The sequence below is a fragment of the Marmota marmota genome, unplaced genomic scaffold, assembly GCF_001458135.2.
Source record: "Marmota marmota marmota unplaced genomic scaffold, marMar, whole genome shotgun sequence".
Classification (NCBI taxonomy): domain Eukaryota; kingdom Metazoa; phylum Chordata; class Mammalia; order Rodentia; family Sciuridae; genus Marmota; species Marmota marmota.
Genome location: NW_026000185.1, coordinates 23,114,227 through 23,141,820, shown reverse-complemented (window position 1 = coordinate 23,141,820; position 27,594 = coordinate 23,114,227). Strand labels below are relative to the sequence as shown.

The window sequence follows — 27,594 nt, the reverse complement described above, 5'->3', positions numbered from 1 at the left end:
GCAGCGCCACGGAGACTGTGAAAACCAGAGACCCGTCTTCTACCAGCAACTGGGCACAAGTTCACACACGGAGTAAAAAGAGTGTTAAAACCACACCTGTGTTAACGGGGGCTCCACCTGGGTGGCAGAATGCTGGGTGACCTTTCTTCCTTCTTTTTACTTATCTGAACTTTATGGGTGCGAATTAATTTGAAATGGGGAAAAAACAATTCTTAAAAAAGCCAAATGAGGCGTATAATACAGATGAAAATCGCAATTATAACTCTTGAGCTAAATAAGCCAGACACAATAGGCCATTGGGCTCCTTTTACATAAAATGCAAAACCAGAAGGGAAAGCACACCGTGGGGAGGGACCAGGGACCAGGGACCCGAAGGTGTCACATCCAGGCTCTGGCCCTGTTCTCCCCTCCCTCCCTCCCTCCCTCCTAGGCTTCACGACCTTGGTCAATGTTAGAACATTCCCACCACCTTAAAAACAACAGGTAACCATCGGTCATCTGCAGCAGAAACGGGCCGAAAGGGAAATTCTGAAGCCCAAGCCCCCCCCATGCTGACCCCAGAGCCCTCTTCTGAAGGGCAATTTGCTGCATTCTTCAGCAAACCTGCTACCTGTAGGAGAAATGAAGACCCAAAGGCTCTTCCAGGCCAATTAGACACACAAATTACCCCAAAAGGGGCTTTTGTGACATTTACAGAGAGCAGACTGCAGGGCTCGGGGAGACAGGATGATCAAAAGCAAAGCCCCACCCCGACCCTACAGTCTGTAAGAACAAGTCTCAATTGAAAGCAGTCAGCCCCGAGCTGCTTGGATCCTGCTCTTCCTAACAGTGAAATCTCCCCTCCAGGTGTGAGACCAGGCCAGGGGGGACTTGAACTCTGATGCAATCCTGCTGTCCGTCCAAAGTCACGAGGGGGACCTGGGTGAGACTCTCTGGGACCTTCCCCAGGATCCCATTAAGACGGAGGGGGGGACACGCCCTCCCCTGCTCTCCGAGAGGACCCACTGGCCCTCTCCCCAGAGCGTCCTCTCTACCCTTTCCCTAACTCTTCTAACAAACCCGTGCCTGCTGCTCAGTGAGACTGAAATCCTTCTGTGAGGTTCCAAGAATATCCACGCTGCTTCGCTCCAGGAACAGCCTGGCTCTACAACAGGAAAGGCCCTACCCTGGCAATTACTCCCCAACCCCAAGAACTTGACCTCTGCGGGTTTGTCCATCTTGCCCCTGTGGCATTTCGAAGCCTGGGTTCTCTGATCCAGCAGTGTCTCGAGGCCCAGGTTCTGATCCCGAGCCAGCTGCTGGTCCCCCACTTTGTAAAAACTCTCTCTGTGCATTAATTATGCTCCAGGTACATTTCTTCAGTAAGACATTCTAAACAAAAAAATTAAAACCAAAGTCAAAGGAGGGTGTCCCTGTAGAGCCCACCTGAGCCCCTCACCTCCGAGGACACCTGCCCTCCCCAGCCACCTCCTTCCAGCCCAGCACCAGCTCCCCTTTGGCCCACTGAGAACACCGCAGGCCCGTGAGGTTCCCAGCACCTGCCCTCTCCCCACGCCCGGCAGCCAGCCCTCCCTCACCCTGAGTGCTGGGTGCACCCGCACTGCTCCTGCCGCCGTCCCCACAATAGTAAGACTCCCCTCTGTGCACCCTGTCCCCGGGGAGTCCTGCCGAATGTGAGGAATAAATCACCATGTTAAGAGGTTTTAGCTGTCCGAGTAACCTTTCTAAAATGAAAATTTAATCATGATATCTCCGATGAGATCTTCCCAAAGGCTCCTGGCCCCAGCTAGAGCTGTCCCTGGCCCTGGCTCCAGCCGTCCCTGGCCCCCTCGCCCCTCCAGACCTCGGGTGCCCACTCCCAACACGCCCTGCCCGGGACGCTCCCCAGATCCACACGCTGACGGCACACCCCTGCCTTGCTGTAGCACCTCCTTCTGCCTGAGGCGCCCCTCCAGTGGCCCTGCCAATCACAACTGCACCCAACTCCACATCACCTGCACCCTGCAGAGCCCCACGTCCCCTTCCACCTCAGCACCCAGGAGGGACTGCACAAGAGCCTCTCCTGTGTGTCCTGACCCGAGCAAGCTGACCGACCCCTGCACCTCAGTGCGCCCCAGGGTAGCACGCGGACAGCAAAGGTGAGCCCAGGAGTCCACGGCAGGGCTGGACTGGGCAGCAGAAGAACTGACACTCTGACGTTAGCATCTGTCTGAACGCTTTGCAGAGGGAGGCCCTCTGTGCCTTCGGTGGCCTACACTGCCGGGCACCCAGGGTCAGGCCTGGGCTTGAAGTGACCTTCTGCCACCCAGTAGCTGCGCCACTTTCTACATCTCAAAAATAAAGACACGATGGTGTGGTTGAGGGGAGGCCAGGAGGGGACGATGGAAAGCACCCCCAGTCGTTTTCTGGCCCCTGTCAAAGGCTCATGGGCTGCTCTACCTGTGATCTCACACCTGACCCAACAGAGGCCTGGACCAACAGCTCTCTGTAATGGCTCCCAGGCGTCTGGCTGTGGACACTTCAGATGCCCTTTTCTCCTTAAAGATCACAGAGGGGCGGAGCTGCCCGACAGAAAGGGCCCAGGAGGGTGCCCACGGACCACTCCAGGATCCCTCATCTCTCCAGTCCCACGCAGGGGTCAGCACACTGAGCACGTGGCTATGAAGACCCTTCCAGAGAGGGTGGCATGGAGCCAGCCCGATGCAGAGCCTTCAGCCCAACTGCCCATGGGTGGCCCTGAGCGTGGACAGCATCCGCAGGGGACATTCCAACTGGGAAGCCAGGAAAATAAAACATCATGACAGGACCCCGAGAAAGCCTTGCCCTGGGGACCTCCTTGCTGCCGGCCCTGCCTCCCGTCACCAGGCCTGTGATCAAGCGTTAACAGATTTCTGCCCGGAGTGAAAACCGCTCGCAGGAAGTAGGGGTCCTTCCAGAAGAAGTTGCTCAGCCGAGGACAGGTTCCACCCCGCCTGGTTATCACAACTGTTAATTCATGTCACTTCCTGATTAAAAATAGCCAGAAGCTACGAACACACTGTCCTTGACCTCCGTGCCCAGCCAGCTCCTGGGACGGTGGATCTTGCCTCACAGAGAGGCCCTGTGGCAGCCCTTGGAGATCAAGGAATTTTCCAGATCATTTGCTGGGTATCTCAGCCTCCTTCCCTAAACGGCAAAGCCTGCGGCAAAAGCTTATGGGCCAGAAGAGGCAAATTCATAGAGGCAGAAAGATTAGCGCTTGCCTGGGGCTGGGAGGGCGCGGGAAGGGCTGCAGATGGGCCCAAGGGGTGTTTTGGGGGTGATGGAAATGTTCTAAACTTGGGTTTGGGTGATGGTGGCACAAATGCTGTGAATTTTATGACATGAAATTACTTTAATAGGTTGCACTACAATAAAGTTGTTTGGGGAAAGAAAAAAAAAAGCTTATGTGCTAAGACATTTGGGGAATAGAATCCTAGGAAAAGGGGAGGTGGGGGACAGGGACAGCCACTCAGAGAGGACGCACTGCCATGCTAGCCACAGCTCTGTGGCCGCTGAGCCTGCCTGCTCACCCGCCTCCTGCCTGGGCTTGGTCCTTCCAGACCGGGTGGCAGGACAGGAGGAGAAGAGCTAGCACACCCCAGCTCTTCCTGCACTGCTGGGTCACAGGGAGGCCAGCCTTCCTGCACCTGAGGGCCCAGTGAGGTCAGAGGCCAGGGCTCACCTGATCTCAAATCTGCCTCCAGAAAGGCCCAGCTGACAAACTCAGAGATCCCAATAGTCACTGGGGCCCCCGCTTCCTATGCACCTCCCAAATCAGAACTAGCCGTGGGTCACTCCCCAGCCTCTGAGGCTCTCTTGTGTCCATGATCCCCAGGGAGACAGTCCCCCAGGGACGCAGCGTGAGGGTCCAGGGCCTCTGAGGGGAAGGCCAAATCTTTCAGAAGGGCTCAGGGCAGATATTGATTTCCTGCTGCTGCTGCTGCTGCTAAGAAATCCATGACAAACTGGTTCACTGAACGCTAGAAAATCACTCGTAGGTTCTGGAACTCAGGTGATGAAATGGGCCTCGCTGAGCTACAGCCAAGGTGCTGACCAGGCCGGGTCCACTGGAGGTGCCAAAGAGTCCTCCTCGCCTCTCCAGCTTCCAGAAGCTGCCTGCGCCCCTCGGCTCCTGGCCCCTTCTGTCTTCAAAGCCACATGATGCTGGAGTCTTTCTCAGCCTTCGTCCCCTGGGTCCTGGTTCTCCCCACCCTCCCCGTCTTGCTTCTAAGGACACCTGTGATTGTACTGAGCCCACTGGACAGTCCAGGATAATCTCCTCGTCCTGAAGCCAGGGACTTCGGCTTCAATTCCACTGCAACCTGATGCCCCTTGCCACACAACGTAACGTGCGCACAGTGCCCAGGGACTGGGACGTGGGCATCTTCAGGGTGGCTGCCATCTTGCCCATCTCAACCCAGCACAAGTCCCAAGTGGGTAGGACCCTGGCTCGGGAGGTGGAGAGAGTCAGTGAGCAGGGTGGCAGGAGTCACGGGCGGTACTCTGCACCCAGCCCGGGTCTGCCCACTCTGGGCTCGGAGGGAGTGTGCCTCTGCTGAGTATGAATTCACCCCATGAGCTCCGGACCTTCCGTCTCTTGATCAACTTCAGTCATTCTACCGTCTGACCACGAGCAGAACATGACAAATCCCTCCCAGGTGACAGCCAGCGGCTACCGGCAGTTAAACCTAATGCCTTTCATTTTAGAGTCCCCTGAACGTCTGAGTCCAGTGGAATTCAGAGGGGCAATGTGTGGTACACCCTGGCCTAACTCTCCTGTAAAAGGAGACTACACATAAGAGAGGGTCTTGTGTGGGGTGGAGAAATCTCCATGGGGAACTGTCCATCAAAATCCTGGCCCTGGTGAGCCACCTTCTAAACCAGACCACACAGATGACATCCAAGAACGCAGGGAGACCCTGGACCAAACCCATAAAGAAAGAACTCATTCAGCCTCACTAGTGATCACTGTAAAGCAAAAACCCAGCGCTTTTTCCAACTAGCAGTTGGCCACCATCCCTGACACCATCCACCAGTACTGGTGAGAGAGTGTGAAATGGGGATTTTCACACGCGTTTCATTCTGTGGGTTGGTGGAGGGGAAATGAAGATGACCCCTCAGGGAAGCGGGCTGGCAATCTGTGATGAGAGCCCTAAAAGATGCTTCCACGTGTACAAGTTCTAGGTTTTAAAAAATAACCACAGACACAGGCAGAATGTTCTCCTCAGGCAGCTCACCGCAGCACTGCTTAGGATCAGGGACACTGAGAAGGAAATGGGACAGCCGGCAAGAGAAGGGGACATAAATGAAACCCGACGGATGGCGGGTGCTTTCTGCTGAACCCTGATCCCTCAGACCCCCCATTAACCTGTGGGTGCAGAATGGGACCCGAGTCAGCTCCCTGCCCCCCGCTCAGCACTGTAGTGAGTCCGACCAAGACAAGGAGTTTATTTTCTGAATGTAAAATGAATTATGTAACCTGGAGCAGGACGTCCAAGGGGAAGTGAGTGCAGGAAGGAGCAGGAGCATGTTGGAGGCGGAACGGGCCAGAAAATCTCATATGGCTTCTACCCTCCGGCTCCTCCCAAAGGCTTCAAAGACTTGCCTCCCCGTCAAACTAAACCCACCCAAAGGAAAATAATTAGAAATGAGAGGAGAGCAAGGGAGCAGGGGGCAGAGAAGCAGCTGCTGCCAGACTCTGGGGAGTGGTTTAATCGTGACAACTGGAACTGGATTTCACACTGGGACTCCTGATAGCTCTGGCAGGAAGGGGACACTCGGGCAGCTGAGTTCTTACAATCCGCCTCACAAACAATGAAAAGCAGCTGCAGTTCCACTGGAAAGACCAACTTCCACTAGGTATGGGAAGAGGATGGGGATTTCATGCTTCCTTGGTTGTGGGTATTTTTTGGTATGTGTGCATGTGCACGCGTGTGTGCACACGCCTGCTGGGAGGGAACCCAGGCTCTCAGGGAGAGGCGAGTTCTCCAGCCCCAATCCATCTTTTTCTCTCCTATGGGTCTTCCTCCTACTCACAGATGCTCCTAAGGTGAAATTCCCTAGGGCGTGTTAGTTTGTGCCCAGCGTGATTCTGCCACTTCCACCCTGCACTTCCTCCATCCTCCTGTCCCTCCCCCCAGCCTCCTTCACCCACCCCACTGACCTCCCTCTGTTCCATGCGACCTGACCCCACCCCTTCTCCTTTCCCTGCTCTGGCTTCCAGCTGTGAGGGGAAACCTTTGGCCTTGACCTTCTAGGACTGGTCATCTCCCTTAGCACAACGTTCCCGTTCCATCCATTCTCCAGCAAATGCCACGGCCTCATTCCTCTTCACCGCTGAGCAGAAGGCCCGTGCATGCGTATGCACCAGGTTTTCCTAATCCATTTGTCTGTCCCCAGGACACAGGGGCGGAACGGGGTGTCGCTCAGTGGGTGAGCACTCACCTAGCACACAAGAGGCCCTGGGTTCCAGCCCCAGGACCACAAAACAATAAAACATTTTAAAAAAGAAAGACCCAGTCCTTTGTATTTTTTACCCCGAGACAAGGTCTCACTAAGTGGCCCCAGGTCTCACTACGTTCCCAGGCTGGCTTCGAGCTTGCGATCCCCTGCCTCAGCCTCCCCAGCAGCTGGGATTGCAGCTGTGGCCACGGCTGGCACCCGGCTCACTCAGGGCTCGTGAGTGAGCCTGAGCAGGGCGATGGGCCACGCTGCCCGCTGCCCCCGTGGACGTGGGGACTCACGCCTTCCCAGTCTTCCTGTCCTTCCCTGGACAGCAGGGCCTCAGAGGCAGCAGCTGAGGGCTCACTTCCCATTCCTGTGCCTCCTCGTTCGTACCCTCACCCCTTCCTGCAGCAGAGCTGAGGGGAGCCGGGCACGCGGTGGACACCCCATCAGAGCTGGTTCCAGGGGGAAGGGCACCGGCCACTGCTGCCTCTGGGAGGCATCTCTACTTCCCACCAGACGCCAGCAGAAAAACCAAGACCACGACTCCCAACACACAGGAATTCCTCCTCCCTGCAAGTCAGGGGCACAAGGACTAGAAAGCCCAGCTGGTGGCACATTCGTGCCGGCCCCGACAAAGGAAGCCCCAGCTAGGGCCACCCCTCCACTCTCCCCCAGTGTCCCACCCACCCCACCCTGCCACAGGACGAAGCACTAGCACTGTGGCCATCGAATGCCAAGCACATCTTTCTGACGACTCTGCCAATGGCAAGATGCACCCACCAGGCTGCAGTTCACCCGGGCGGCAGGTCGGCCAAGGGGGAGGCATCACACCCTCTGCTGGGTCAGGCTCCATTGAGCCCTCTGAACAGGAAAGCCCAGCACGCAGCCAGCCCATGAAGGAGATGCCCCTGTGGGTCTGGGTGCCCTTCTCCGAACAGCCTCTGCTCCCCCACGTGGAGGCCCAGTCTGGAGGAGCCAGTGCTGACCTCCCACGCTCCCTCGGGACCTGGCTTGGCATGGCCACTCGCAGGCCGCAAGGCCGGGAAGCACGGGGGGATCCCAGGAGGCTCTGCTGGGGTGAGCCCCAGGCTCCCAGCAGAGAGTCAGCAGTGGACATGGGCAGGGAGGACGGGGGCAGCAAGGCACAAGGAGATGGGCGGCTTTCCAGGAAGGAGGAGTCAGGCACCCAGTGGACACCATATGGTGGGCTGCGGTCAGGCCGAGGGGAGGGAGAGGGCCACCCCAGGCAGCAGAGCTGAGCTGGATCGGAAACTGGCAGAGATGTGCACGCTGACCCCAGACGAGAGTGTGGGGGATGGCCTTGCGCGTCCACAGAGGAGGCAAAAAGAGGAAGGGACCTCAGCTGTGAGTCCAGAACCAGGGGCCCAGCCAGAGGAGCAGAGCTGCGGGCTCTGAGTGGTCCCGAGGGACAGTTCTCTGATGGACATGTCAGCCCACAGCCACTGCTCGTGCTTAGGGTGGACCCAGAGAGCAGGAGGAGGAAGACCTGGTTCTGCTGCTCAACAACAGGAGGACGTCCCCATCCTCATCTGAACTCGGCCTCTCCCAGGCCCCACATGGTGCCTCACGGGAAGGGAACAAAGTTGTGACCAGAAGCAGCCGTTCACTCTGATGTGCCTGTCCTATCGGGGGACGCCTCTGTCACTTGGCCCTGGGCTCTTAGCTGAGCCGGCAGGACACACCCGAGGTCCAGGGGATGTCCAGTGGGCCTATGTCCACCCACCTGCTGCCTGGGCTGTTCCTCCAACTGACATGACCCTCAAGTGGCACTTACTAGGCCCTGGGATGGGGGAAAGGGCACCCCAAAAAGGGCCACTTCCAAAGAAGCCAGCGGGCATTTTGGCCCTGTGGACCATGATCCCTCTGCAAAAGCAGCAGCCAGTCGGTGAAACAGGCCACTTTCCATTTTCTGTGCCAAAGACAAGCGGCTGGACAAGAAGATCACTCAGAGCTCCGTCTGGACGTCACTCGGCGTGCGTTCTATTTTAGAGCGAGGCCCTCGGTGCTGCCCCGGTGGTTTGCAGACCTACTCTGAAAGGGCGTAGAATGCCACCCACCCTGGTGCTCCCCACCTCCACGCGTCCTTTGAAGAAAACCAAGCTCAGCTGCTGTACTCGGCAAGCACCCACGGCGTCACGGGCACACTTGACACTGTGACCAGGGCTGTGCGGGAAGAAAGAGCCGCGGGGACCGTCCACGCAGCCGAGAGTCTTCGCAGAGCCACAGTGTCCTCTCTGCAAAAAGAGGGCACCGCCGGCCTCCACGTGGACACATTCGGTGCCCAGAGTCCTGGGGCAGCCCCTAACACAGGCCGGGGCCCCTTCTCTTCCCTCCTCTGGCCTCAGTGTCCTCCCCTCTGAAGTGCAGAAAGGGGCAGGAGGGAGACAAGCCATATGAGGTGGCCCTGCTCAGCAGTCACCTCGCAGCTCAGGTCACCTCAACAGCAAGCTCTTTCCAGGCTTACGTGGCTGGGACAGAGGTCACATCGTCACCCACGTTTTCCCACCACATAGAGAAAAGGAAGAGGTCAACGTTCTGCACCACTAGGAAGACATGTCAGTGGGTGTTCTGTCACTGTGACAAATGCCTGAGAAAGTCACCTGTGAGGAGGAGGCCTCGCTCTGGTCACAGCTTCAGAGGCCCATGATCAGCTGGCCCCGCTGCTCTGGCCCAAGGTGAGCAGAGCTTCCCAGTAGAAGGGTGTAGAGGAGGACACTGTTGACCTCATGGCAGCCAGGAAGCAGAGGGGGCGCAGGGGACAAGACTGAGTCCCCAGGGTCACACACCCAAGGACCCACTCCCTTTAACTAGGCCCCACGTGCCAGCGTCCACCACTCCCACTAGTCCTTGCAGCTGCGAACCCATCATGGATTGATCCACTGAGGGGGTCAGGGCCTCGTGTCCCCCTCACCTCCCCAAAGCCCCTCCTCTGGGCACTGCTGCCCTGGAGCCTGACCCTCAGACCAGGAGCCTTTGGAAGGTTCTAGATCAAAACCGTAAGAGCAGTGGCAGCATGACCACTCCCCTTGGCCAGTCCCCCGGCTAGGCCCGGGTGCCATGTTGATGGTTTTGCTCAGCCTGGCGAATGCTCTGTGCAGGGCCCGGGTCCTCTCCTGAGTGACTTCACCCTCACAGTCCCTGCTGTCATTTCCACTAAGGTCCTCCCAGGACCAGTTTCAGCTCACACAGGCTGAAACAGTTCCAAACAGGTTCTGGAACACTGGACAGAGCCCATAGCCAGCATCCTCAATGCTGTGTTGCAGCCCCTCATATGGGAAGGTCCAGCACTGTGGTGACTGGTGCAGGGTGGTCCTGCCCACGAGCTGACCATGATCTCTGTGTCTGTTTTCTGCATCTAATTAGACTGGTCAAAGAGGCAAAGTGGGGCTCCCAGGGGACAAAAGACCTCCTGAGTCTTTCCTTCCCCGACATTCCTGCCCTCCTCTAATGGACATTAGTCACCACCCCGAGCTTCGCACATTGTATGATGGTTTCTTTAAGGGCCTGGTTTCCCACTGGGCTGGAATTCCCTCTAGGGACCTTTTTGGGGTCACAGATAACTTCTAAAACTGAACTGTGGTGACGAGCATGCAACTTGACACTTTCAAAAAACTCCCTGAGCTGGGCACTCGACAGGTGGACTTCATGGCATACACATTATGCCTCAATAAAACTACTTCTTAAAAACTCGAGTCTCCATGAACACGTGGCCTTAGAGAGCACCTCCCAGAACCCGCTTCCTCATCTGTGACCTGGGACTGTGATAACTGATGCCAACCGCGTGAGTGTACCGAGGTCACACGCGGCGGCCAGCGGGCCCTCATGAATGCCGGCTGACACTCCCACTGCCCAATGTTATTATTTGTCCAGCACAAAAGATATTATTGAGAGAAAGGGAAAAGGACCCTGGGGAGGCTGCGTGCTGTGTCCACAGAAACACAACCCCTCCAGGGTATCTGTGTCCTGTCCCCAGACCTCAAATATGTCACCTCATGTGGCCAAGGGACTCTGCAGAGGCTCTCACAGGTGACAATGCTCTGCCTGCATTATCCAGGCAGCCAGTGCAATCCCCAGGCTCTTAGAAGATGGAAGAGGAGCAGGAGGGTCAGAGGGCAAGTTGGAGGTGCCCGAGCTGGAGGAAGGGGGGCAGCCCCTCCAGGAGGTGAGGGACGGGTCCCCCCAGCACCTGCCCCTGCAGGAGGCGGCGCCCTCCCATCTGGATTCACCCAGGCAGACCCTCCTCCCACCGCACCTCAGAACGTGGGCACTGCGCCTGCACCGTCTGTGGCCACTCAGTGTGCAGCATCTGGCCCAGGCAGCAACAGGGGACCAACACGGTGCCACACTGTGGGTGGCCTGGACAGGGGACCAACACTGTGGGCGGCCTGGACAGGGGACCAACATGGTGCCATGCTGTGGGTGGCCTGGATAGGGGACCAACACTGTGGGTGGCCTGGAGAGGGGACCAACACTGTGGGCAGCCTGGAGAGGGGACCTACACAGTGCCACGCTGTGGGTGGCCTGGACTGTGGGCTGAAGGGGTTAAGGGGAAGAGGGACAAACCAGAGTGATACTTGTGTAAACCCACGTTTTTCACACCTGTGAGATGCGCTGGGGAGGCAGGAGGGAGGAGGCGGGACAATAGCCGATTGGTGAGGGCCAGGCGGGTGAAGGGTGTGAAAGGGGACATCTGTGAGGGACCCTGGGAAGACACCACACGGGGGCTTGGAGACCAGCTGCACGGCGGGTCCAGGAAGAACAGTCAAGGGGGACACAGAGGCCACCCTGGGTTACAGGGAGATCACTGATGGGGTTAGGAGACGCTGGCCACTGCAGGAGAGCAGGTACCCAGAAGCGGCAGGAACACCAAGGCTCAAGGGCTTGGTTTTGGTACGGGGGGTGGTGCAGCCATCACTGGCTACACCCCAGCCCTTTTTTATGTTGAGACAGGGTCTCCCAAGTTGCTGGGGCTGGCCTCCAGCTAGAGATCCTCCTGCCCCAGCCTCCCAAGTGGCTAGGATCATAGGCGTGAACATCCAACCCAGCCACTAGCAAGGGGTTCCAACTTGGGGCCAAAATCTTAGGATTGAGGTCAGAGCTGAGACACCATTTGGGGACACCAGGAGTGCAGAGTCAATGCCACAGGTGACGGAGGTCTGGAAAGGGCTGGCACATGGAGAAGAGCAGAGAGGACAGAACTTGAGCAGCGAGCTCAGGGGTCAGAAGAGGGGAGGAAACAACCCTGGATGGAGCAAGGACCAGAGAAGGGGGCCCCCGAGGAGACCCGTGACTCCGAGGGCTGGTTCAACACCGTGTGGCAGCAACGAGGGATGGAGCAGAGGGAGGCGCGGACGGATTCTCAGAAGCACCAAGTGGGGAAGGGCCCTCGGGGGGAGCGCCAGACAGCGGGGTGGGGAGACGCCTCGTGAGTCAGGAGACCCCGGGCACCATCCCAGGTGTGAGGGGAGCCCGTGACAGCACAGGGGACAGGGAGAGGAATGGACCGCTGGGCCGGCTGGGGTGCAGAGGGAAGGTTCTGGAGGGGCGGGGACCTGTTCCCAGGGGAAGAGGAACCTCCCTGTCATGACACCGAAGTGAAGAGCAGGAGTGTGACAATGACAGGGACCAGAGAGGTTCACGGGGAAGATGGGATCAGGGACCTCACCTTGGCCAGCCTCCATCCTTAATGGAGTGGGGGGGGGGGTCACTTAATGACAGCAACACAGCCAAGCCAGCGTCTTGATGCTGTCTGTCCTGTGAGCTTCCTCATCGCTGTGACCCAAACACCCAAGAAGGATGTGGGGGAGGGAAAGCGTAGACGGCGCCCAAGGCCTCAGAGGTCTCCTGCACAGACGGCCAGCTCCATGCTCAGCCCAGGGTGAGGCCGCAGGTCCTGGGGGATGGTGTGGAGGAGGAAAGCAGCTCAGGACAAAGCCACCAGGGAGCGGGTGGGGTGGGAGGGGCAGCAGGGACGATGTCCCCCCCTCCAGGAAGCCCTCGGGGCCATCCCTCCAGCCAGTCCCCTCCTGCCCCCAGTGACCACCAGTGCGTTCACACCAAGATGGATGACAGGTCACGGCTCCCTTCTTTCACCTCTGAGTACTGCTGCACTGATGAGCTTGGGGACACCTCATACCCACACTGAAGCAGACAGCAAGAGAGCCCAGCTGAGATCAGCTCAGCCCAGAGGCCTCCAGCAGCCACGGAGCTGCCTCCGGTGGCCAGCACCCAGGAAGCCAGGGGTCGGGTGGCTGTGACACCGGTCCACTTGTCTTGTCTCCCCACTTCTTGAGGACAGAGACCAGCCCTGACTTCATGTTCACTACCCCAAGTCCTGGACCTCACAGCTGCCCAGCGAGGGCCCCAGGGAGGAGAAGTGACAGCCCCGGAGGCTATGGCTCATTCCCGACACCAGGTAAGGCCAGCTCCACGGAGCACCATGGATAAGAGCTTAAAAGGCAGGAAAAGCCACGTGTACCCACACCCTGTGGAATTTCTTTAAATCCCCAGCTCTCTCTTCATTTTTAAAAGAATCTGCAATAAAGAAATGGCTCCGCGGTGCTGACTCAGCACCAGCACCAACAGGCTGCGGAGGAAACACTTCAGGTGCTGTGGGACGAGCCCCACATGTGCCGTGAACTGGGAAGGACTACAGAGGCCCTCATCGACATGGACCTACAGAGGCCCTCATCAACATGGACCTACAGAGGCCTTCATCAACATGGACCGACAGAGGCCTTCATCAACATGGACCTACAGAGGCCCTCATCAACATGGACCTACAGAGGCCTTCATCAACATGGACCTACAGGGACCCTCATCAACATGGACCTACAGAGGCCCTCATCGCCTCGGCCTGAAAGCCTGGAGTCCCCACGTCACTGGGCCGGCACATTTCTGGATGTGTGGAAAAGCTCTCCAGGTCCCGTTAAGTCTGGGCCCGGGACATCATCCTTTTGCCGTCTGACGCTGCCCTGCCTCCCCGACTCAGCCTCACGACCCTCGAAAGCCAAGTTACCACCATCTCCCCTTTCACTCTGGCCACCCCCTGCCCACGCTTACACACCCTCACTTGTCCCACCTGGAAGATGGATGACAAGCCTGCCAGTAGAGCCGTGTCCTCATGAGGGCCAAGCCCCAGACCCACAGGACCTGCCTTCGCCTATGGTCACCCCCACACTTCCACAGCATCAAAAAACCAGCTGATGTTCACAAGGGGAAGGGGTCATCCCAATCCGAATGGTGGCCAGGCCCACAGCTTCTGCCATGTATGTAAGGCCTCAGTGCTCTCCGCGTGTTGTCATCACTAACATGACCACGTGCGTGTAATTAACACAGCCAGGTATTACTGTAAGCAAGGGCGTGGCCCTGTCCCTTGGACAAAGGCTATGAGCACTGCTTACAAAGACCATGAGGCAGCTAACGTCTAATGGCCTTTCCCAGCGTAGACAGTCACAGTAGCCACCTGTGTAACACTCAAGGTGACAACCAGCGGCACCCCCACTCCCTCCTCCCCACAGCGGGTGTGTGTTTTCTCCAAACGGCAGAGGCTGTGACCCAGCCAGGCTGCTGGAACAGAGGAAGCACGTGGTCCTGAACGTTCAGGCCACGGTGATCAGGTCCACACGGTCGGGGCGTACGCCATCCTGACCAGGCTTAGGCGTGCAGCTCCGGGCGTCACTCTGGGCCCAAGGCCTCTCCACTATCCCAAACTGACGTCCAACCCATCACAATGGCCAGGTCTCTTTCCCTTTCAACCCCATTCCCACTCCCTGCACCTCCCGCGGCTATGCTGAGTGACCCTCTGAGCCTGTAGCACTCAGGATCCCGAGTTTGGGCAGCACACTGGACCACGGGAAAGACCTCTTCCTGTCTGTGTCGGTCAGTGTTTCACTTCTGTGACAAGAACAACCTAGAAAAGGACAGGTTTACTGGACTCTCCATTTGAGTCCACAATAAGCCAGGCCTTGTGCAGACCATGGTGGAAGAGTGTGGCGGGGAAAGATGCCCAGCTGGGAAGCAGAGGAGAGAGGAAAGGGGCCAGAGACAGCCACATCCCCAGCGACTGACTTCCTCCAGCCACACCCACAGCTCCCTGCAGCTGCCAGCAGTGACCCATCATCAATCCATCATGTGGATTAATCCACTGACAAGGTCACCCCTGGGGACCCCATCGACTCACCTCTGGACACTCCTAAAGTGACTAACAGGAGCTTTGGGGCAGATGCGCCAGGGAGAGCCAGGACACCAGCAAAGTGGGTCTTCACCCACCTAAGGACCAGACGCCATTGCTGTCCAGTACGTTTGAATGGAAATATTTCCAGACGTGTTACACACCTCCCTTCCTCCTCTTCAACCTTCATTTGCTGGCTCAAGGTCACCATGAGTGTCTGCTGCTGTCCAGACACCACGTTCTTGTCCGGAGCCACTCAAGAGCGTATCCTGAACCCCCACCTCGGTGGATTAAGAAGGCCGTTCTGAGGGTTAAACCTCCTCGCTGAAGACCACAGACAGAGAGGGCAGGAGAGACAAGCCACCCTGTACGCCAGCTCAGAAAGGAAGCCGCTACCGTGACGAAACCTCTGATTCTAGTGACAGGGACCTTGACGTTTCATGGCTACCTTTCCAGGGCCCAGCACAGAGTAGGACTTCATAAATCTTCGCTGGGTTCTAACCAGTAATGGGGTCAAGAGTTTCCAAATTCTAAGTATCGCAGAATTCTAAGAATTTAGTTTCAATTCTTTCAAATCAAAGCTCGTCAACTCCACGAATATTCACTCAGCCCCTACAGTGAAGGTTCTGTCGCAAACACTACAAAGGATTCAGAAGGAAGTGGGTTCTGCCTTCCAGGACTGGACCATGTGGGAGAATCAAGATATGCAGGAGGGAGAAGGGCCTGTGTGCGGTTAATGATCCAACGCAGGAGAAGCGTGACCGAGTCAGAGGACAGAGTGAGGCTTCCCTACCTGGGGGGGTTGCAGAAGCTTCCACAGAAGTAAAAGGGGCAGCGCAGGATCTCAGCAGATGGACACTGGGCGGAAAGGGCTGTTATCAGTTAGTAAAGTGACCGTCCCTTCTCACCTCCAGATCTCACTACAACAAATGACCCAGCACTTGGCTTTGCAGAGAGGAACTCAAACCCCAGCCCATTGAAGCCATCTGAGGTGCAGGGGGCACAGACTCTCTCCCATTCTGTAGGCTCTCTTCGTGGTCTGGATCGCTTCCTGTGCTGTGAAGAAGCTTGTTAGTTTGATCCCATCCATTACTGATTCTTGATTTTACTTCTTGTGCTTCAGGCATCTTGTTGAGGAAGTTGGTTCCTTAGCCAACAGGGTGGACAGCTGGGCCTACTTTTTCTTCTAGCAGGTGCAGCATCTCTGGTCTAAGGCGTGGGTCCTTGATCCACCTTGAGTGGAGTTTTGTGCAGAGTGAGAGACTCGGGTCTAATTCATGGGTTTCCAGTTTTCCAGCACCGTTTGTTGAAGAGGCCACCTTTTCTCCACTGTACCTTGATGGCACCGCTGTCTGGTATGAGATGACTGAATTCATGTGGGTCTGTCTCTGGCTTCTGTTCTGTTCGGCTGGGCTTGGGTCTCTTTGGTGCCAATGCCACGCTGTTTGTCACTACAGCTCTATGGTGTGGTTCAGGGCCTGGTGCTACGAGGCCTCCTGCTTCACTCTTCTGGCTAAGGGTCACTCTGGCTATTCTTGGCCTCTTGTTTTTTCACCCCCAAAGGCATTGCTAAGAGATCACACAGACCGTCTAAGGGGTACCATAGAAGTGAAGCATTACGGAATTCCCAGGCTGGGTTCCGGGATCCCTTCCCTGCCTCCCCGACCCGAGCACCAGAGGGCAGAGAGCCGAGCTCTTATGATCTACAAAAGACACAGGGCACAGGGCCATCAGACCAAGAATTCTACCCTGGACCCTGCCTGTGGTGCTCCTAAGCTCAGAAAAGTTGAATTGTCATTGCATGGCTGAGCAGAGTGACAGCAGCAAGTGCACAGCCTGGTGCCCACCCAAGAGCCTCCTTCAAACCTGAGCAGGCAAATGGCAGCGCTGCCCAGGAGAGTGCTGCCCTGGGTCCTGGGCAGTTCATGGTCACTCTTCTGTCACCACAAAGCTTAGCAGTGACGAACGAGCCTTCGATCTGGCTGCTGATGTGCAGAGTTTGGGGGAACCGCTAAGTGAACGTGGTCTGGGTTCTACCCAGGGGAGGAAAGGGGAAGTGCGAGGGGAGGAGCAGGAGCTGGGAGGAGCACCACGGAGCTGGGAGGAGCACCACGGAGCCGGGAGCAGCATGCTCCCAATGGGACAGGGCTCCTCCATCACCGGAAACCTGCCCTGAGCCGGGGTGGAAGTGCCCATCCTGGTATTGAGTCTGGACACCGTCCCTCACAAGGGAGGCCAGCTCTGCTCAGCTCGATGGCCTTGGCCTTCCCATCACTGACACCCTCCACCTCGGGGAGCCAGGATAGGAGGAGGTTTGAAGGCACATTGCACGCGGGGGCAGGTCCCGGGATCCTGGCTGTCACTCTCAGGACACCCAGGTTGGGGGCCAGAGGCACTGGCCTCTTTCCCTCTGCTTTCCTTGGCGATTTACACTCTTACCTCCCAAGCCACCCAGGAGAGGGGCAGGGAGATGTCCGAGCAGGGCCGGGCCGGGAGGTGTCCGCACAGGGGCGGGGAAGGGAGGTGTCCGCGCAGGCCTGGAGCTGAGACCCTGAACGTGCTGGTAAGCTATCCACTCAGGGCCCTGACACCCTGCAGGGGCCTGCCCCGAAGGGATGCTGGCCAGGGTTCCCTTGTGTCCTCTAAAGAGCTACTCACCCCAACGTGGGAGGGATAATTCCTGCCAGGTGTCCTGTCCTGAGGACGATGTAATTAACAGTCACGATGATCACAGTGACCATTCCCGTGTGGGGTGCCAGTACGCACCAACGTCACAGCTGGAACGCACTCTGCTGCTCTAGGAGTCGGTCCCCTGCCCACGTGGCAGAGGTGAGGAAGCCAACACTCCCGAGCCCTGAAGGAGGTTGCCTGGCGCTGGGTGCCACGCACGTCAGCGGCTCTGCTGCCCACGCCCTTCCCAGCGGCATCGTTAGGGGTGACTCACCAGGAGCAGACAGCCTCACACCAGAGGGCCTGGTGTTCACCTCTCAACTGCCCTGAGCCTGGGGACAAGATGGACCATGCCCCGAGCCATGTCCTCTGGATTCCTCTGGGGACCACGCTGCCTGGCCTTCCCTGCCGCTCTGCTCCTCAGCTGTGCCAGGCTGTTTCCTCTCATAGTCAGTGGTCGAGTTCAAAACTGTGCATGCACGTGTGTGCATGTGCATGTATATGCGTGTGTGCGTGTGTGTGCATGTGTGTGCATGTGTGCGTGCATGTGTGCGTGCGAGTGTGTGTAAAGGCAATTGGTGAAGCTTCAAAATCCTAGACCCTAAGCTCCCTCCTAGACCCTAAGCCACACTCCTTCCCCTCCAGTGCACACACAGGATGTCCCTGAAGGAAGCGTGACCTGTGAGCCACTGGAAACCAGGCTCAGAGGTGGGGAGTCACACAGCTGCCATGCCATGGCCTCCGGTCAGCTCGAGTGACAGGGAGGCTAGCAGAGGGTGTAGGGGCTCTGTGGTTGGGACTGGGGTCTCTGATAAACTTTGTGACTGTGGCATGCGTGGTGTGGGACGTTTCGGTGCAGACACAGGACGCCTGGCTGCTGTGCAGCGGTCCTCGCGAGGCAGCTCTGTGTTCGCGTCATGTCAGCTTCAACTTTGACCTGAGGCACATCACTCCTGGGAACAGAGGGACTTGCTTACTAGATGACTACAGCGTCTCACCAGCCCCTGGGGCTGCCCACCTGACAGTGACTTCAGACAGTGGGCCCTCTTGCGAGCTGCACCAAGCTCCTGACGTTGCACACTGTGACGGTGGAATGTGACTGCAGAACAAGCCACCGACTGACACTCTGAGCGATAATGTGATTATGGTACTAACGCCCGGATGGGACCTGCTGGTATAAATAAGGTGGCCGCTGGGACAAGGAGCCACTTTCCCGCCTCTGCACTTCCTCCGTGTCTCCTTTATGATTTCCTTACAGAGGGAATCTGGCTTCTCTCTGTTCCAAGCTCCACGGCTCCCCGCCATCGCCTGAGCACGGCCGTCTTCCCCAAGCTCGGGGGAGGACGGGGAGGAAGCAGTGATCAAGCGGTGATCGGCAGGGTTGTGCTTGGCCCCGACTGACAGGAGCACCACGCTCTCGAGGAAACCGGAAGCAGCCACCACGCTAGACACCGATTTGCCAAGGAGGAGAGGTTATTGGAGGGAACGCCAGCCACCTGCAACTGCCAAGAACCCAGGTGAGGGATCCAAGGTCCTTCCGTCCTTAAGATCACACAGGCTTTGATTTCAGGCTTGACAACTGGTCTTCACTGAATAAAGGAAGGCCACGTGCAATTTTAGGGTTTTTTATGCCATCAGCCTTAACTGGAGGGCTTGAAGTCATCGCCAAGCTAGTTTGCATGGTCTCTGGTGGCTTTAACACAGGCCCACTGATTCTTTGACGCTTCTGTCTTTCAAAGACACTCATTCCCAGTGTGGGCTGTGCTCAGTGACTTACTTCTAATGAAGAGACATGCAGAGGTGACAATGTGTGACATCTGAGACATGGTACTCAAGCACCGTCTTTCCTAAGGGTAAGTCAAGTCCCATGCCAGGAAGCCACCCAAGCAGCCTGTGGAGAGGCCCTAGTGAGGGGACTGAGGGCACCGGCCTTTTACTGGGTGTGGAACCCACTGGCTCAGGCCTACAGCACGGCCTGGCGGAGACCTCTGAGAGCCTGCTCCACAGAACCTTCCCGGGGCGGGGGAGATTCCAGCTGCCGCCGACCAGCAAGCTTTAGAGCGATTGCTTCAGCAGCCACAGCGTCCGGCAGGTCCCGGTGCAAACCTGGGACTCTTCCTGCTTGGGAAGCACAGAAGGAGACGTGGCATCCTGACAGAGAAGGGCTGTCCTCTAGTAGTGTCCTTTAGGATCCTAATCTCTGCCTTGCTTTCAAATGAGCTGCAGCAGTAGTGTCCGGGGACCCTGGACAGCAGTGTGATGGGGCAGGACCAGCGGCCAGCCTGCAAGAACACTTTGCTGATATTGCACCCTTGAGTCATCCCAGGAACTCGCTGGGCCAGCTGCTGCCCATCACCTGCAGGAGCATCAGCTCGGCACCAGCAGAGCCAACACTGCTATGATGGGTTCTGGCAAAGCCTCCGCAGCATCCAGACGGCTAATGCCCACTGGCCACTCCAGGTGGACCTGTTCCGTCCACTGGAGAGGCACCAGGGCCTCATCACCTGCAGCCCGGGCAGGAAGCACTTTGTTTCCCAGGAACAATGTCAAGGTCATTCTGTGACAACAGCGGGTACTTCCTGCTCTCTGATGCCTCATGTCCAGGCCAAGCCTCGTCTCAGGTGCCTGAGTGCTCGTACCAGATGCTGCAGTTGGACCTGGGGTGCTCATACCAAGTGCTGCGGTTGGACCTGAGTGCTCGTACCAGATGCTGAGGTTGGACCTGGGGTGCTTGTACCAAGTGCTGCAGTTGGAGTGCTCGCACAGTCCAGGTGAGGAAGCCTGGGTTCTCAGCTTGGCGCTATGGGAAGGCGGCCGAGAGAGGAAAGAGGTGGGCCAGCAGAAGGCTGCAGGTCCTGCGGACAGCACTCAGAGGGGCTTGTGGGATGTCAGCCTCTTCCCCTCTCCCTGGAGCTTCTCAGGCACCAGGAGGTGAGCTGCTCACTGCACTACACAGTCCCGCCATGATGTGCTGTCTCACTGCAAGCCCAAAGCCAGGGCCAGAGGTAGAACTCTGCAACCATGAGCCAAAACAGACCTTTTTTCTTTTAAAGTTGATTATCTCGGCTATTTCATTGCAGTAACAGAAAACTGACTAACACACCAAGATATCATCTCTGCCTGCTATCTGATGCAGGTTCTTGGAAATAAGAACCGAAAAAAAAAAATAGGAGATACTTAGAATCATGTGACAACAAGGATCTCTATAAACTACTCTCATCTGTCTGCATCCAGATGTTCTGATATGAACATTTTTTCTCTCGTTGAGATTCACCTCTATCAAGCCACTTTTAGGAAGAAATATCTTTTGAAAAAGTCCTCAGAAAGTTGAGAGTAAGATAGGGTGAATGCTAACGGTATATTTCAAGTAACAATATAAAATACTTACATAGGAGGCATTTTGATTATGGGTCAAAGGGTAAACACCTCTGAGAAAATCATTCTTCCTAGGACCCTTTAAGGCTATCTTTAGAATCAGGTAATCCCTATTTACCTTTTCGCCTCAACCAAGGGGAAGCTCGGAGCTCAATTCACTGCTCATTCAGTGGCCATATCAGTGTAGGAGAGTCACCCCCGTCTTCCTGGTGTGAGGATTTCTGTTTCCACCCTGGCATCTCTGTTCTTTTCTTTGATCACAGGTGTCTCCGCCACTTTGGATGCAGGCAGAATATCAATCACAAAGGAACAAAGTGGGCTGGGAGGGACGACACGCAGGTTCCATTCCTGGACACAGCTCCCAAAACACATGCTCAGAACCGGACGTAGGGAAGCCCCAGAGTCTCGGCAGTGGCCCTGGGAGCAGCGGCCCTGGGAGCAGGGGCCCTGGGAGCAGCGGCCCTGGGAGCAGGGGCCCTGGGAGCAGCGGCCCTGGGAGCAGGGGCCCTGGGAGGCAGACACCACGGGGAGATCCCTCCCATGCCTCTCCAAGGCCAGAGGGCAGGCCACAGCAGGAGGACTCCCAGACAGAGAAGCCGCTGCCCAGCTCCGGGCTCGAAGCGAGAACTGGAGCACTGCCCTCCTCCAGAGCTGTGAGCTTCTCTCCTGGTGAAGAACGTTCTGCCTGCCTCCCTGAAACCCTCTGTTGAGGAGCCACCAGAGGAAGTGTCCCCAGAGGGGCAAGTGGGCAAGCCTCTGGGGTCCCTCTCCAACCTGCAAAGGTGGAGAGAAACAGAAAACACTGGAGGCCCAGACGGACAGGGAAGGTGGCAGGACCCCTGGCACTGGCCAGCAGGAGCAACCCCCCAGGATGGCCCCTCAGACTGCCCCTCCAGGTTTGCCCCCTAGGCTGACCCTCCAGGATTGGCCCCCCCCAGGCTGGCCCCCAGGTTGGGGCCAGGTTGGCCCCCCCAGAGTACCACCGTGGGCTGACCTCCTGGTGTTGGACCCCCAGGCTGACCCCTAGCTGGCCCCCAGGCTCACCCCCAGCTGGCCCCTTAGTCTGGCCCCCAGGCTAAACCCCAGCTGGCCCCCAGGCTAGCCCTCCAGACTGGCCCTTCCTCCCCTGCAGGCACCTGGGCTCCAGGAGGAACAGGTCAGGCCAGCGGAGCTTTGAGAATGTCTGCCCACCCCTGAGAGCTGGCTCTGTCAGCGGTTCTCACCCATATGTCACAGTGGCAGCATGACAGGGGCGGGACAGGTGCAAGGGCCTGTCCAGCACAAGGAGGAGCCAGATCACCAGAGCAGAAAGCCCTGGGCTCAGAAACCAGGGCAAACGTGGAGTCCCAGATCCAGAAGCTGCTGGTGACCTTGGCCAAGGTCGCTGGACCTCTCCAGGTCCCACCTTGGTGGACAAGGGCTAATAACAGTAGTACCTGCGACGGGGCTGCCAGCTCTGGGGGGCACTGTGCAGTGTGTGTGTGTGCATGCATATGTGCGCACACATGTGTGTGAACGTATGTGTGCACGTGTGTGCACATGTGTGTGCGTGCATGTGTGTGCATGTGTATGTGTGTGTGCACGTGTGTGCATGTTCTGAGAGGACAGGAGAAGGAGAAGGCAAGGGCTGAAAAATCTAGATTGAGGAACAGGTGGTCACAGGTACGCACAGACACCACATGCTGTCCCACTCTGGCTGGGAGATACGAGAACCAGACTGTCTCAAGGTGATGGACAATGGATTTGGGCCTGGGAACAGGGGAGAAGGACAGTGGGACAACACATATAATGTCCACATAGGGTCTGTAACAGACCTTGTAGGCCCATGACTGCGGAGTGAGGGGCGTGTTTCCCAGGTACGGATAGAGAGAGGAGGGTCCTAGGCACCAGCCCTCGAGTGATGTGGGCCTCGCTTACCCAGGACCAGCTCCGAGGGATGCGGCGGCGTTGGAGCAGAGGAGAGGTCGGGTGGGCAGGCACCTTCAAGGTCGCACACGGGAGTTGGGGAAAGGAAGGGCCGGTCAGGGAACTTCCCTGAGTGGCTGCAGAGGAGAGGCCACTGCAGACAGCCAGGAAAGCCCGTCCACAGCAGCCCCTGGTGTCCCCGGGCCTGCAGTACATCACACAGGGACGCACACCAGCCCCAACCCAGGAGGGAGGATGGGAGGCCATCTGCACGCGATGCCCCTGGGGACGACGCGACAGCAGGCAGGAGCAGGCTGAGGAAGAGAGTCCACAGCGAATGTGGACGACAGGGTGGGGCCTGAGGGGCCAGTGGCTGGCACGGACGCCAGGAGGGCTGACCACACCAGGGCTCGGGAAGACGGGGGTCAATTCTGAGCAGAGCCCAGGAACAGGCGCGGGGAGGACCACGGAGGGACGGGGCCCTAGGATGGAAAGGCCACTCCCAACTCAAGCTAAAGCTCCCCACCCTGTGGGCAGGAGCCGCTTGGAAACGCTGGCCTGAGACAGGCCCCCACGTCAGAGGCGAGGGCGCGTTCCACGGGCCACTCCAGAGAAACCGGAGAAGATACCATGTCCACCCACCGGGAATCACAGAGCCCAGACAGGGGACCGTGACTCTGCCACTGTTTGCCCACCAGGAACTGCCAGCCAGCTCATCACAGAGACTGTCCGCAGGGCAACCCACTGCCCAATTCAAGCCATCTGAGCAGCACACGGGGAAAAAGGCCGAGGCCAATGGCACCACAGTGGGCTGTCCCATCCTGGCCATCCCGGGAGGAGACGAAGACCAGATTCTGTCCTGGGAACAGGAGAGAAGGGCACTGGGAGAACAAAGGAGCTGAGGATCCCTGGCACAGGAGCCCAGGGCCCTCGAGACCCACCTCTGCCCAGCGGCCAGGCATGAGGTGGACATCTCCAGATGGTGAGATGCCACTGCACGCCAACCCCCGCAGCCCAGGGCCCAAAGGAGAGCTTCTCCCCAGGTCCGGGAGGACGCGAGGGGTAAAGGCCACCCTGTGGGGCCTGCACCTGTGGGGCCACCACTCAGCTGGCTGACGGCCCAGGGGCCTCTTCTCCCGCAGGGTGAAGGTGCCAACCTGGGCGGCTTGGGGGCTGAGCCACTTGTCACGTACAACACACGCACATGTGATCTGTGACAAGAGGAGGTTTTCACAGGCCCAGGTTGTCCTCAGTGTGGCAAAGGGACCAGAGACTGTCACACAGAGCCTCGGCGAAACAGCAGGAAGGGGCCAAGGGGGCTGCCTGAGACCCGCGTCACACTGGGGCCCGCCCAGGCGTCCACCAGAGCAGAGCAGGCACGTGGCACACAAGGGTCACCGCCCAAGGGTCACCGCCCCAGAGAGATGGACTCCAGACAGGCGCGTTCACAACACCAGTCAGTCTTTAAAACACCACAACCCACACATCGTACAGAATCCCACGCGCTACACTTCCAGACGCACAGAAGCCACTGTGGCCTCGCACCATGCAGACTCCCAGGATGGACGGTGGGCCCCTGGGCACAGGCATGAGGAGCCCACTTCCTTGATGTCCCTGTAATGACTGAATGTGACCCACCTTGTGGTTCTCCCCAGCCGTCCTGCGAGGGAGGCTGGGGTCCGGCATGGGACCTGCAGGAGGCAGAGTCTAGTGATTAAGGTCACTGAGGCCACCGCCCTTGGAAGGCACTGACGTCACTCTCCAGGGACCATGGTTAGTTCTTAAGAGCAGACTTACAAAACAGCAGGCACGGTGCCTTTCCCACCTGATCCCATTCCGTCTCATCATGATCTCTCCTCCTCCCACGCTCTGCCTCTGTGACACCACTCTCCATGTGACACCACTCTCCACGAGGGCCTCCCTGGGAATGAACTGTGCCCAGCACTACGTTCTGGGAACCACCAGGACCAACAGCTAAATAAACCTCTTTTCTTTATAAAGTCCTCAGCTCGAGTATTTCATCATAGTTACAGAAAATGGACTGATAAATAGGAGTGAACGAAGGAATGTCTCCATCCGTCCGTCCTTGGGGGGTTTGTTTGGATGGATGATTTCCAACTCTACTCTGACCAATTTTCCTCAGCTTTGCATGATTCTCCCCTGAGCTTTGTTTAAAGAGAAGAAACAGAAATTGGCAGGAGTGAATTGCAGCAAGAGATGCCCTGTGTGATGGTGCTATTTCCACGCCTGTATCTAGGGTCAGCACTCATCCACGGGACCTCCATCCCTGCACCCATCCCTGATGAGGAACCAGGTGGGAAGCCGACCCTGGGCCATCTTCAAGCAGGAGGCTATAGCTGCCGCAGCATGGGAGGTGGCCGGTGTACGAGCACAGCACGGTGTCAATGACATCAGTGCCCGGGGAGCAGGCCAGAAGACCACTGCCAGGTCCACTGGCGTCCAGCTCCTCAGCTCTGAGCCATACCACCTGTCCTCTGGGGATGCACGGGTGGCCAGAATGCAGGAGACCTTGAGGCAGCTGGACTGTAACCTTGGAAACTGGCTTCCCTAGTTCCCATCACAGATGGCCGTCTGACCGCCTGGGCCAGCTGGAGTCGGACCCTGCCTGCTCTGAACTCAGAACAGATCTCACTGTCCCGCCCAGAGCCCTTGTAAAAAAGGCAGGAGGAGCCGTGATTCAGTGTCCACCTTGCAACATGATAAACAGTGAGGGGACAGTCTCCCACAGAAAACAGACACCCTGCTCCAGACTGCGAGCTGGGCCGCCCTCCAGAAGGACAAGCACAGTGGCTTCACCGCTGGCCTCAAGCCACAGAGCACAGGCCTCCTTCGATCAGGGAACCCGGCCAAATCTGCAGGGCCGTTAGACCCCCAGGCCCCACTGTGCACCTGATGAAAAGGTGGCACCAACTGTCCCTGCCCCGTGGAAAAGGCAAACCTGCATGCTCTGCCCACCCCAGGACTTGGGGGCTTTCTGCCGGGAGTCCACACCCGTGAAGAAGGCCAAAGTCCAGCCCCAGTGTGGACTGTCACCCCAGCAGAGCCTGGCTTTACGCTGAGGAAGTTCTGCTCCGAGAAGTCTGAGAAATCAGCTCCCGAGCACTCAGAGCAGAGTTGGGAGGGGGGAGGCCGCACGTGGACAGATGTGGGCCATCACCAAACGCAATCATCTCGACCTCTTCAAGAGTCACCCAGGGTACAGGCGGCTCTGCCCGGTTCTCACGGCCAAGGCTGCTCAGCAGATCCTGCAGGGAAGGGTCGGGTCCTCCTGCTAGCAAGTGACCAGCAGGATCTACTCAAATCAAAACACATAAAAATCCCCCAGAGCCACGCGGCCCTGATGTCCATTCTTAGCTGACTCCAAGGGTGAGGAGGCCTCTCACCTCCCACCTGCCAACACTGCGAGGGTCTGAGGGTCCACATCCCCATTCCCATGGGAAACCCAGTCACTGGTGTGATAACACTAGGGGCCTCCAGAGGTTGATCAGGAAGGTGGAGTCCCGAGGGCAGAGTCCCTGCGGGAGAGGGCGGAGCCTCTGCGGCAGAGGGCGGAGCCCTTACAGACAAGGCCCAAGAGCTCCCTGTCCTTCCACCAGTCAAAACACAGCCCCCTGTGGACCAGGAAGAGCCCTTGTCAGACATCAGATCTCTTGATCTTGAGCATCCAGCGCCCAGAACCGTGGACAATGACTCCTGTTGTCCACAAGCCACCAGCCTCTGGCGTTTTGCCATAACTGCCCAGAGGGAGTCCGACGCCATCCAAGCACCACTCCAGCCAGCTCTGGGGTCACCGGGAGGACCCGCTCGGGAGGAGGGCAGGGCCCTGCTCTCTGCTTGTGTCCTGGATCTGCACATCCTTGGGCCAACCAAGGCCGGGCAGCCCGAGGTGACCCCACGTCAACAGATGGCCATGGACAGGGCTCAGCCTCCCCTGCGGCTGGAGTCCACAGTGATGATGCCCGTGTGAGGCGATTCCGACAGTGATGAAGAAGCAGGCTGGACGGCACCCCTCCCCAGCAGGAGCAGGGAAACCAGAGCCTTCCCCACAGGTGTCCAGGCTCCAACGTCCCCCACACAGGGGTCATTCAGGCGAAAGCTGGCCTGAGCTCCTCCACTGCACCATGGCCGGCCTTGGCCACTATGGCCAGGGCCCAAAGCCCTCCCACTATGGCCTCCAGGTGGCCGTGGGCCTCCCTGGGCTGCCCAAGCACCCAGCAGGGCTGGCTCTTACCGTCAAGCTCCTCCACAGAGATGTTGGCCAGCTGCTCACTGTCACTGCCCGCCGAGAGGGACCGGTTGAGGTAATTGCCCTTGTACAGCAGGCCGGCCGTCACGTGGTGGAATGGCATCTTCTCCCTGCTCGCCAGAGACGGGGAGAAGAGAGGCACAAGGTCACTCACTCGGTCCTCCTGTCCTTCCCTGGAGAACCCCCCCAACCCCCAGATGTCCAGCGTTGTCACTAAAATAACAACGACACCCTTAGAGGGACAGCCAGAGTGTCACAGGGTCCCCAGGCCTGAGCATCGCAGGGAGCCTGGGTTCTCTGGTTCCCTCCTCTGAGGTCTTCCCTCACCTTCCCCAGGGCTTGCAAAGGTGGGCCGCAGGGTCTTTCCAAACCTCACCCCATCATCCACCTGCCGTCCCCCCACAGGCGCCCAAGACACTAAGGAAGCTCCTGCCCTTGCCTCAGAGGCCGTGTCCACTGCTCCTGAGGAAGCATGGCTGGACCCCGGGCTGTGGTCCTGTGGGGGTCCGGGAGCCAGTTTCCCTGGGAAGACAGGTGTCCATCACACCGCACTCCCCACAGGGAGGAAATAGGGGCCACGGTCTGCACCTCTGACGCTGCCCGCAGCCTGGCCGAGAGGCCCCTGGGCAGCTCTTGCGCACACTCTGAAGGGCCAATCACCCCTGCCGCTGTGGGGGGAAGTGGGGCCACACCCCGTGAGCTTGCCACACCCACA

At 58.0% G+C, this 27,594-nt stretch overlaps 1 protein-coding gene across 1 annotated transcript in view; it reads right to left on the bottom strand.

Annotated features, from left to right (window-relative positions):
• Caln1 (calneuron 1) overlaps nt 1-27,019 on the bottom strand; it is a 237,332-nt gene extending 210,313 nt beyond the window's left edge. Inside the window, exon 1 of the mRNA XM_015491398.2 lies at nt 26,865-27,019. Coding sequence (XP_015346884.2) covers nt 26,865-26,982 — 118 coding nt within the window. The 5' untranslated portion in view covers nt 26,983-27,019. The remainder of the gene's footprint in view (nt 1-26,864) is intronic.
• Nucleotides 27,020-27,594: the final 575 nt, after the last annotated feature.